The sequence below is a fragment of the Vombatus ursinus genome, unplaced genomic scaffold (assembly GCF_900497805.2).
Source record: "Vombatus ursinus unplaced genomic scaffold, bare-nosed wombat genome assembly UNPS02014810.1, whole genome shotgun sequence".
NCBI lineage: Eukaryota > Metazoa > Chordata > Mammalia > Diprotodontia > Vombatidae > Vombatus > Vombatus ursinus.
This window is the reverse complement of record NW_020954588.1, coordinates 707,857-720,182: the sequence shown is the minus strand read 5'-3', so window position 1 is coordinate 720,182 and position 12,326 is coordinate 707,857. Positions and strand designations below refer to the sequence as shown.

The 12,326-nt window shown below is 37.8% G+C and overlaps 1 protein-coding gene across 4 annotated transcripts in view; it reads left to right on the top strand.

Annotated features, from left to right (window-relative positions):
- DOCK10 (dedicator of cytokinesis 10) overlaps positions 1–12,326 on the top strand; it is a 273,934-nt gene that overhangs the window by 150,466 nt on the left and 111,142 nt on the right. For all 4 annotated transcript variants that reach the window (XM_027875937.1, XM_027875940.1, XM_027875941.1 and 1 more), the window contains exons 12-14: positions 6,701–6,922; positions 7,107–7,229; positions 8,984–9,066. In XM_027875937.1, the coding sequence (XP_027731738.1) occupies positions 6,701–6,922; positions 7,107–7,229; positions 8,984–9,066 (428 nt within the window). The remainder of the gene's footprint in view (positions 1–6,700; positions 6,923–7,106; positions 7,230–8,983; positions 9,067–12,326) is intronic.

The window sequence follows — 12,326 nt, the reverse complement described above, 5'->3', positions numbered from 1 at the left end:
GGGGTCACGAAGAGTCAAACACAACAGAACAGGAACAACAATATGAATACATATATGCATGTGTGTATGTACATACATATGTGTATATTACATGTGTGTGAGGTTGCCAGTATGTGGGTTATATTGGAAGGAAGGAGGGATAACTAGCAGTTTCTAATTAGTAGGAAGGGAAAGAAAAAATATTTTCTCTTCCACACATTGAACACCAGTTGATGCTAGTGTTTGCTAAAAATTGTGTGTTGCTGCAAAAATAAGTGACTGATTATTTGCCCATTAATAAGCCCTCTGTATATAGTCTGATTCCTAATATATTTCTTTGTAATACATAATGAATAGAGTGATGGGCTTAAAGTCTGAAAGACTTGGATTCAAGTACAACATCTGACTCCTTACTCGCTATATGACTATCTGACACCTTTGAGAGGGCCTCAGGAAAATGCCTAGGTCAGGAGTGGGGAACCTGTGGCCTCAAGGTCACATGTGACCCTCTAGGTCCTCAACTGCAGCACTTTGATTGAATCCAAACTTCACAAAACAAATCCCCTTAATAAAAGGATTTGTTCTGTAAAACTTGGACTCAGTCAAAGGACCACATCCAAGGACGTAGCAGGCCACATGTGGCCTCAAGGCCAAAGGTTCCCCATCCCTGGCCTAGGTATTGTCTATTGATGATCTGCATATTTGCTGATCTGCATACTTGATGATCTACATAATTGATGATCTGCAACCTACTTAGTGGTAGTTCCAACACTGGCAGTTCCTGATATTGATTAAATGACAGATAATTTGCCATTTTAAATAAAATCCCCATCTAATAGCTATTTTCCTCTTCTCTCCCACACCTCCCTGATTAAAAAAAAGTCAATGAGGGGAAGCTAGGCAGCACAGTGGATGGAGCACCCACCCTGAAGTCAGGAGGACCTGAATTCAAATCCAGCCTCAGACCAAACACTTGACACTTACTAGCTGTGTGACCCTGGGCAAGTCACTTAACCCCAATTGCCTAAAAAAAATGTCTTTTAATCAAATAGACATTTTGAAAATCATATTATTGTTTTTGAAACCTGAATTGAACTACCTTTGCTGATGGGCTAATTTTTACTTTGGATCCATAAGTTTCTAAGGAATTCCTTGAAGGAACTTCTTGGATTTAATTTTATTTTCAGTTAACAAAAAAATCTATTTTCTCTTTCTCCTATCTTCCTGACTCCCATTTTGAAAGAAAGAAACAAAGAAACAAAGAAAAAAGGAAGGAAGGACAAAACCCTTGGAATAAATATATATAGCTAAGCAAAATAAATTCCTGAATTGACCATACCTTTAAGAGATTGGATAGATGCTGCATCACTTGTCCTCTAGCATCATGTTTATTCATTGAATTCATCAAAATTCTTAAAACTTTCAAAGTTGCTTGTCTTTCCAGTGTTGTTGTTATTGTATGTATTGTTTTCCTAGTTCTGCTTTCTTCACTCTCCATCAGTTCATATAAGTCTTCCCAGGATTCTCTAAAACAATTCCTTTAATCATTTCTTATGACATAGTAGTATTTCATTACCTCATCTACCATAATTTGTTCAGTCATTCCTTAATAAGCCTACAGTGTGGTCCATCAATTGGGAAATGTTTGAAAAAGTTGTGGTATATGATTGTAATGAAACAGTATTATACTGTAAGATAGGACATGCAGGATGGTTTCAGAAAAACCTAGGAAGACATATAGAAACTGAAGCAAAGAGAAATGAGCAAAACCAGGAGAACATTGTACACAGTAACAGCAATATTGTAATGATGATTGACTGTGAAAGACTTAGCTACTCTGATCAAGACAATGATCCCAAGACAATTCCAAAAGACCCATGTTGAGAAATGCTATCCACTTTCAGAGAGAGAACTGATGAACTCTGAGTGCAGATTGAAGCATACTTTTTTTCACTTCCATTATGTTTCTTGCTTTTTCTTGTGTTTTTTTTCCCAACATGGCTAATATGGAAATATGTTTTGCATGATTTTACATAAATAATTGATATCATATTGCTTGCATTCACAATGGCTAGGAGAGGGATGGTAGAAATGGAGAGAATGTGGAACTCAAAATTTTTGTTTTGAAATGAATGTAAAAAAATAAATAGGTAAAATAAGCTTATGTTAAAGAGTCTGTTAGACTATAAAGTGAATGACGTCTTCATATTGTTGTTTTTGCAATTAAGCATGGATCCCTTAATAAAACAAGAAAGGCTGGTGAAATGTAGAATTTCCATTATTGCTTTATTTGCATTTAGGCTGTATTTAAATTTTCATTGGCTTATTTGAAAGAAGAATAAAGAAAAATCTGCATTGCAAACATAAAGCCCAAGACTAAGAGTGTTCTAACAGCACCTCATTCCTGGCAAAATCTTACTGAAAGACTAGTACTGAGGGAGATACATTTGACTTTTGAGAAGAAAAGAGAGATCAAACTGAATAAACCCCTTCACCATAGCAGATTTAATTTCCAGCAAAAATTTCAAAGTCAACCACTTGTTTTCATTCAGGTAAATAGAAATGAAATTCAAAAGGCAACAATTGCATGAGATGAAAGCATTAAGCAATCTTTTCTTTTCCTTGGCATTATACATATATGTGAATTCCCATCTCAGTTATTGCTTGCATAGTTTCTATATTAGTGAGCCATTGCCAGGCTATATCCCCAGTCAAAACTATTTATCAAATGAGATTACCTTGGTGATGTACAAAATTTTATCTTGGGGTAGCCTTGTATGTTTAAAAGTCAAAGATACAGCATGAGATATTGATATAGATAGATGGATAGAGATGTAGAGATAGAGTCAATTTAGATATATAGATGATAGAGATAGAAACAATATAGATGTATATGCAGATGATGGAAATAGATATAGACGTTAACAAAGACATAGATGTAGATGTAGACATAGATGTAGATGTCGACATAGAGATATACAGGGCAGCTAGACGGTGCAGCTAGAGTGCCAGGCCTGGAATTAGAAAGACTCATCTTCCTGAATTCAAATCTGGCCTCAGACACCTAGGAGCTGGGTGACCCTGGACAAGTCATTTTACCGTATTTACCTCAGTTTCATCATCTGTAAAATGAGCTGGAGAAGGAAGTGGCAAACCATTCCAGTATTTTTGCCAAGGAAACCTAAAACTAAGAAGAGTTGGACACAACTGAAAACTATTGAACAACAATAGATATATATATATACATATACATCTGGATGTGGAGCCAAGAAGACCTGTCTTTGTTATTGCTCACATAGTTTTCTATATTAGCCTTAGCCAGGCTATAGCTTCAGTGCAAAATATTTCTTAAATGAGATTACTTTGGTGGTATCTACAATTTTTATCTTAGTTTGAATCTTGCCTCAGACATTTACTAGCTATATAACTACAGTCAAGTCATTTAATTTTTCCTCAATTTAATCAAATATAAAATGTAGATAAAAACAGCACCTACACAATAAGGTTATTATCAGGGCTAAAGAAGATGTATGTAAAGGATCCCAGGATGTATCAGAGACAGAATTTGAATCCCGCCCTTCTGAATCTGAGTCCAGCTTGTTATCTAATATGCCATATTGCTTCTTTTCATTGAATATCTTGAATGCTAGTTGTAGCTGTATTGGGAGGTAGTATAATGGAAAGAGCACTGACTTTGGAGTCAGAGGTTGAACCATACTTCTGCCACTGATCTCCAGTGTGATATTAGCCAAATCATTTAATGTCACTAGACCAAAGTTCTTCATTTGTCAAATTAGAGGACTGGACTACATGGCCTCTAAGATCTATTCCAGTCAGTTCTAAATCTCTGATTCTCATGTAACCTGCTTATAATGCTGGTTATAACAGTTTACAGGTTATAAGTCTTTGTGATACCAGTTGGGGTTTTTTTGGCAGAGGTACTGGAGTAGTTTGCCATTTCCTTCTCTAGCTCATTTTACAGATGAGGAAACTGAGGCAAGCAGGGTTGTGACTTGCCCAGGGTCACATAGCTAATAAGTGTCTGAGGTCAGATTTGAATTTGGGTTTTCCCGACTCCAGGTTCAGTGCTCTATCCACTGCCCTCTTTTGATACACATTTTTTTGTGATAGGTCAATATTTCATAGCCATTGATTCATTTCAAAAAGTAGTAATGATATTAATATAGTGCTTTTCTCATGTAAGTAATACAGTTATTATACTCATTTTACAGATGAGGAAATAATCTTAGAGATGTTAGTGGCTTGACTAGTAAGTATAAAGGCTGGAACAGAAAAACAACAACAACAAAAATATTTATATAGAGCTTGGAAGCATTCTACAAATAGCTCATTTGATCGTCACAACACCCCTGGAACGTAGGTGCTATTCACCTACGTGAGGCAAACAGGCAAACAGATGTTAAGGAACATACCCAGAGTCATGCAGCTAATAAGTGTCTGAGGCTATACTTGAACTCAGGTCTTCTTGACTATGAGTCCATCACTCTATTCAGTGCTCCAAGTTTAGTGCTTGTACCATTATACCAGGTATTCATTTAATCATGTTCTACATGGTAGACATTTTTTATCTTTAGAATCCTATATCTAATATCTAGTTATGCTCCAATGCATCAATGATTTCATCCACGTGGGTATACCCTCCCACAGTACAGATTGCAACTCATCCATATGCTTCTATTCTATGTAATTCCTGCCCATGTCATCCCATTAATCTCCCACAGGGGTATCCATCCCATGTGCTGAAGGCCATTGTCTCTGTGCCTTGAGTGCTGAAAGAGCACATAGCCTACACATATATTTTTCCCCATTCTCACTCCATGACTGGCCCACCCCTCCTTTTTGTCTGACATCTTTGTGATTCTATCTTTCATGCTATTTTCTGTGTAGAATCTGTAGTTGGGTAATGGACCACATCCTGCTTACATCCACTTTGCAGCTTTTCATTGCCCTTTGGATGACCTCCAGTTTTGGTTTCTTGGGAGATCATGGTATTTTGTGATGTGCAACCATAGAGCATCTATTTATATCCCTGTAAAAACATGATCTAGCCAGCTTGTTTTGATCTTCATCCCAAGTGAGGCTGAAGCAGCTAGAAATGAAGATACAGTTAGACTATATCTGTATCTCCTGAAATTGAGTCTGGGAGCTCTTGGGAGTCTGCTGTTGTTTATAAAAATGACTTAGGGATTCTGAGAATCCAAGGATTCCGAGGGAAAGGAAACGAAGGTGGGCAAGTGGTTTGGAGAGAGCAAGCGGAAGCATGAGTACCATTTTTAAGGCCAACCCCTGACTATAGAATAAGAGCAAGGGAGGTTTAGAAATTGAAAAGAGTGGAGTCATTAACAAAATATCATCTAAAGTATATATTGAATCTAAGGCACCATGCTATGTGCTGAACAGTACACACAAAGCAAAGATTTAGACCTGACAGGACTCCTCAGTGATCATTGCATCCACCTCCTCATTTGACAGCTGCAGAAACAGGACCAGGTAAGAGAAGGGCGGGTAGTGAGTGGTAAGACTGGAATTTGAACCCATGTCCTCTGATTTGAAACACAGCGTTCTTTCCACTGCACCAGAGTTAGAATCCTGCTTCGGACACTTACTGACTATGGAACTTTGGGGAAGTCACCCTCTATGCCTCTATTTCCTCATCTATGAAATGGGAGACTAATATCCCATCCCTCTCTAAATCTGAGATCTAAATATTATTAACCTCATTTTATAGATGAGGCAACCAAGTTTTCAATTGTCCAATAACATATCTGAGAAAGGATTTGACTGTAGTAATATCTTGATCCTTAGTTCAGCATTTTTTCCATTATACCAAACTGTTCGATAGTAACCCCCTGATAAGCAACCTGAAGGGGCAGCTAGGTGGAGCAGTGGATAGAGTGCAGGGCCTGGAGTCGGGAAGACTCATCTTCCTGGGTTCAAATCTGGCCTCAGACACGTACTAGCTGTGTGACCTCGGACCAGTCACTTAACCTGTTTGCCTTAGTTTCTTCATCTGTAAAATGTGGATAATAACACCATCTATCTCCCAGTGTTGTTGTGAGAATGAGATGAGATAATAATTAAGTGCTTAGCACACTACATGGCACATATTACGTGTTGCCTAAAAGTTAGCTATTATTACTGCTCAAATTTTCTTAGAGTACCTTATCTTTATTGCTCCTTTGCTTCATTCATATAACACTCTACTTCGAATTATGCTTGTCTAGATACAAGTTATAACTGTCCTAGTAGATTGTAAGCTCCTTAAGAGCAGGGACTGTTACTGTTTTTCATCCTTCCCAAACACTGAGTGCCTTGTGTATATAGTAAGTGCTTAACAAAAGTTTATTTATTTCCTTTTTGGTGAGGCAATTGGGGTTAAGTGACTTTCCCAGGGTCACATAGCTAGTAAGTGTCAAATGTCTGAGTTTGGATTTGAACTCAGGTCCTCCCGACTCCAAGACCAGAGCTCTATCACTGCGCCACCTAGCTGCCCAACAAAAGTTTATTAAATGAAATTTTCTACAAAGAGAAAGGAGTCTTAGGGATCACCTTAGGTCAAATTTTTTCTCGAGTTCTTCCTGTTAAGTAAAGCATTGTGTCTCTAACATCACTATTGTCTTCCCCATGTGACTTTATAGGCAACTTTGCACGTCTTGGGGGGAATGTTTATTAACCATCTGGTCTTTCATTTTGCTTCCAGATTGAACCTTTCTTTGTGAGCCTGGCCCTTTATGATACCAGAGACAACAGAAAAATTTCTGCAGATTTTAATGTGGATCTGAACCATACACTTGTTCGACAGATGGTTTCAGGTGCTTCAGTGGCCTTGGAAAATGGCAATATTGACACAGTTAGCCCCAAACAGTCGGAAGAACCACATGTCAAGGGATTTCCTGAAGAATGGCTGAAGTATCCAAAGCAGGTCACCATTTTGTTTCCCCTTGATTATGCAGAAGACTTTTGTAACTCTATTATTACCAACAAATGGGATTCTTTGGGGGGACCAAACAAGGATGCCATGAAGTTTTCAATTCTAAGTGGAACTTTGCAAACAACTTTATTATAATGTGGGTACTTATTAATGTTCCTTGATTTTGTTCATATAGGCTATATTTTCTGTAAGTAACCCACACTCTGACATTGTTTTGGTGGCCAAGATTGAAAAAGTGCTTATGGGAAATATCGCCAGTGGTGCTGAACCTTATATTAAAAATCCAGACTCCAACAAGGTAATTAGCAAAGTTTTCTAAACATTTCTTCCATTTCTTTCCTTAAAAGAAATGACAAGAAAACCAAATGTTTATTGGTCAGTCATCAAATCTGAAAGGCCAATTTGGAAAAATATCCCATTAGTGAAATATTCATGAAGATTAAAAAATAACGTATTTTGCATGGGAAAGTTATTTTAGAGCAACTGGATTTGAGTGCATGGGGAATTTTCCATTTGGGGTAATGTTTAATGTTTTAATAATACTCCCTTCAATATGAACTATGAAAATAATGAATAAAGGTATTGTGTGTGCCAAGGCTATGAATTTGAGAAATCTTTACTTTCGAGATTTTGTGAAGGTTTTTCTTAATTGGTAAAGAGCCAGGGTTGGAGAGAAGGATATTGCCCATGGGATCCAAGAGGGAGAAGGAGGGAGTACAGAGGGAACATCATTTGATCCACAGAATAACTGAATGCATGGGGTAGAAAAGTTCTTATAACAAACTTTTACTGAGTGAATTTGAAAGGAAAAAATGCCTCTGGGATAAAATACTTTCTCCTTCATTTAGCTTAAAGCCCTTCACGATGGAGCTTCAAGTCATTTTTCTGATCTCTTGTCGATCCCTTTCTCATACTCTTCAAGTCAGCCAAGGACAAGACTGTCCTTGCTTTGTTCCACCTCATTGTCTTTGCTTTGCTCCATCCCCCATGCCTGGAAAGTATTCCGTCCTTACCTTGTCCCAATCTTCCTTTAAAAAGACAAAACTTAAAGACCAACTCCTGCACAAAGCCTTTCCTGATCTCCCAACTGCTAGTGTTGCCCCTCCCAAACTGTCTTGTTGCAACTATTATGTACTTATTTGGATTTATTCTGAATATGCTTATACCGTATTTCACAGCATAATCATTGCCACCACATAATCTTTGCACCCAGTCCAAAAATGGGTTTATAATCTTTCAGTGAGTAATCCTCACGCGGTATAATTCTGTTTGTCATGCCACTTAAAAGGTAAACAGAGCAGCGTTGTATTCACCAGGACCATATGGATACGCATCTATCTCTCACACATTGTGAGCCTCCAGCCTAGAATTCTCAGCGTATTTGCATTGTCAGTATATTTCCAAAAGCCACCTTGCAGCGGTATGTCTAGAGCCCTGCAGTACTAATAGTATTATCACTCAACCCAATGAAGAGCTGTAGGCAAAGAGCAGGGGAAGCTGCCATGAGTAAGTCATGTAATATGGTAAGACTTGCATCTTCCCATCACGAGTATTCCACACATCCTAATCTTACGCTAAATACAACTTAGTAATAAATTATTTTAAAGTAATACCAGCACGATTTTTTTTTGCTTTTCGGTGAGGCTTGTCCAGGGTCACACAGCTAATAAGCATCATATGTCTGGGACTGGATTTGAACTCAGGTCCTCCTGACTCCAAACCAGAACTCTATCCACTGTGCCACCTACCTGCCCAACCAGCACGATTTTTAAAAGCTTCATATAATGGTCGCACCCTACTTTTTGCAAAAAGTTGTCATAAAATCTGAAACAATTATGTGGTAAAATATGGTATAGGTGCATGTTACCCCTCCCCTATTGTAACATAAGCTCCTCTTGAGTAGAGATTATTTCATTCTTTATATTTCTATCACTAGAATCTAAAACAGTACCTGGCCTATAGAAAGCTTTTGAGAAATACTTATTGATTAATTATAATTTTCCATATACAAGTTGCTAGATGTTCATTGCTAACTTGTTTTCCTCTTTTCAGTATGTGCAGAAGATATTAAAGTCAAATAGGCAGTTCTGCAGCAAGTTGGGGAAATACCACATGCCATTTGCTTGGGCAGTGAGGTATGTTAACTATTTTACTTACATAATTTTACTCAATAACTAGATAATGAAATGATAGAACCTTCTCTGTGGTGTAATAGAAAGAGGCAGGTAGGTGGTATAGTGGCTAGAGCACTGGGCCAGGAGTCAGAAAGACCTGAATTAAAATCCAGCCTCAGACATTTACTAGCCATGCGACTTTGAGCAAGACACTTTACCTCTATCTGTCTCAGTTTCCTCATCTGTAAAAATAATGATAGTAATAGCACCTACCTCCCAGGGTTGTTGTGAAGATCAAATAATCTAATATTTGTAAAATGATTAGCAGACCATAAAGTACTATATAAAATGCTACCTATTATTATTAAGATTTCTGGACTTGAAGTCTCATGGAGTCATTAGCTTCCACTTGACCAATTCAATTTTTTTCTCATTTTTCTTTCTTTTTTCCTTTTTTTGATAATTTATGTTTAGTTTTCAACATTCACTTCCATAAGATTTTTTTCTTATAATGTTTTTCTATAAGAGTTTTAAATTTTCTCCTCCTCCCACTCCTCTCCTCCTTCCACGATGGCATGCAATCAGATACAGGCCTTACTTACACATTAATATTAGGCATATTTCCCATTAGTTATCATGTAAAGAACAATTAGAACTAATGGGAGGAACCATGACAATGCAATTCAAATTTTTAAGGATTTTTTTTCTCTGAGTTTTTGTATTTCTTTTTCCATTTGGCCAATTCTGCTTTTTTTAAGTTCTCTTCAGTGAAATTTTGTGCCTCTTTTACCAAGCTGTTAAATTTTCTTTCCATAATTTCCTTGTATCACTCTCATTTCTTTTCTTAATTTTTCCTCTGCCACTCTCATCTCTTTCTTTAACTCTTCTAGGTATTTTTGTTGGACTTGTGTCCAATTAGCATTTTTCTTTGAGGCTTTGCTTGTAGCTATTTTCACGTTATTGTCTTCTGAGTTTGTGTCTTAGTCTTCCCTGCCACCATACTACCTTTTTATGGTCAAATTATCTTTTATTGTTTGCTTATTTTTCCAGCCTATTTCTTGACTTTGAACTTTTTGTAAAGTTGAGCTCTACTCACCTGGGAGTGGGGAGACACTATCCCAAACTTCAGGCTTTTTCATGCTGCTGTTTTCAGAATTATTTCTGGGGTTTTGCCAATTTTCTGTACTTCCAAGGTAATGTGATCCAGGGAGAGATGTGGTCACTGCTCTCCTGGTCTGTTCTCTGGTCTTTATCCAAAAAGGACCCCTACTCCCCTTCAGCCACAAGGGCCAGCACTTTTCTTCGTCCTAGAACTGTGACCAGGTGCCTTGCATTCCTGCAGCTGTAAATGTTAGTGCTCTTTTCTCCTTCATTACTGCAACCAGGGCTCCTGCTCCCTTGTGACTGTCCAGAAGCACTCTTCTCTACCCTAGAATTGTGTATAGGCGATAGGGTTGCCAATCAGTGCCAGCTGCACCCAGTGCCAGAAAAGGGTCCCCTGTAATCTCTTTCTGACCAGTTATCTGATCCCTTTACTATCTCTGCGCTGGGAGCTCCCAAAGCTGCTGCCGCCACTGTCAGAGCCCTCTCCAAAGGCCACAGCTGGTACTATAGACCTCTCCTGTCAACCTCCTAAGTTGTCCCAGGTTAGAAAAATGTGTCACTCAGACCTTTTGTTGTTTCTGTTGCTCCAAATTTTGATTTGAGGAATTATTCTAAAGTTGTTTGGAGGGGAATGTCGGGAGAGCTCAGCTAAGTTATAGCACACACTCTGGCATGTTGACCGAGAAGCCCAATTATGTTCATTTTTTATAAGTCAATTCAACAAACATTTATTAAACACATACTACACTATGTCAGACCTTGTGAAATATGAAGACAAAAGTGAAATAGCCTTTGCCCTCAAGGAATTTATGGTCCATTTGAGAACATTTGCTACCATATTGCTCCACAGATTAATTGTCTAGCCCTACTGATTGAGGTAATATTTTGTACATTGGACCTTCCCATCAATATTTAAAGGAAAGGACTTTAGCAATCATCTTGTCATAGTTTTCAATGAGGATAATGCCCTCATTTTGCAGATAAGAACATTAAAGTTAAATGACTTGCCCAGGAACCTATGGCTAGTTAGTGTCTAAGGCAGGATTAAAACTCAGATTTTTCTGACTCCAAGTCCAGAGCTCTATTTACTACCTATCTGCCAACTAGTCTAATCTCACTTTACGAAGGAGGAAAGTGAAGCCCAAAGACATTAAAGAATTTACCCAAAGTCACACAGGTGGTCAGGATAAGAACTTAGTTTTGAGCCCAGGTTTGGGATGCCACATCCAGGACTCTTTCTACTCTATCTTTTTACAGGCCACCTTGTCTTATACTTAATTGTGCACATGTCTAATTTTGTCTGCTATATTTTCAATTCTTTGAAGACAGGATCTGTGTCATATTCCTAGTGCCCAGTGCAGTGTCTTACCCAAAGTAGATATTTAATAAGTATTTGTTGAATTGAATTGAATTACTATCAGAATCTTTTTGAGTAGAGAATAGTCTGGATCAATAATAGGGATATTCTTTTTCAATGATAGTGTCTTTTCAGAAGAGCAGAGACCAGATGACATTTCCACCTGATTTGTAGAATAGTCAGATGCAGGAGGATTGCCATTATACCTGTATTTTTCCTTCATGGAAGGCAATATAATTTCTAAGATAAATGGAGAAATAGAATCTACCACTTGACCTAAGCCACCTTTGTGGAGAAGCTCTGTGACATTTATTTCAAGCCTGGAATATCAATAGGATGGTGTGAAGGGAAGATGAGGTCAAGATTGAGTCCATAAAAGAGACCGTAGGAAGATTTGGGGGCAGACAGAAGTAATTATTCAATTTGGAATAAGGCTAATATAATGAGCTTGCAAAAAGTCCAATAGAGTTTCCAAGGAGACAAACTGAATTAAGTATGCCTGACAACAGAACTAATTATATGGTTGGGACAGAAAAGCCAGCAAATCCCACCATCATCAACTATAGCAATATCAGGTTAGTGGTCCTGAGGTAAGATAAGAAAGCATTATACACCACCAGTCTGAGCCAAATACATTTATGAATTGCATCAAATTAATAGTGTCTAGAAGCTAATAGGATGATATCTTATATGGGCAATGGGAGGATGTATGGTTATACTAAATATTTGCTATTAGACCATGTGGCTTGTGAAACCACAGATGCTTAAAGATGTCTTCTCAAACTCCCTTATATTGTGGAAATAGTACAGCATGGATACA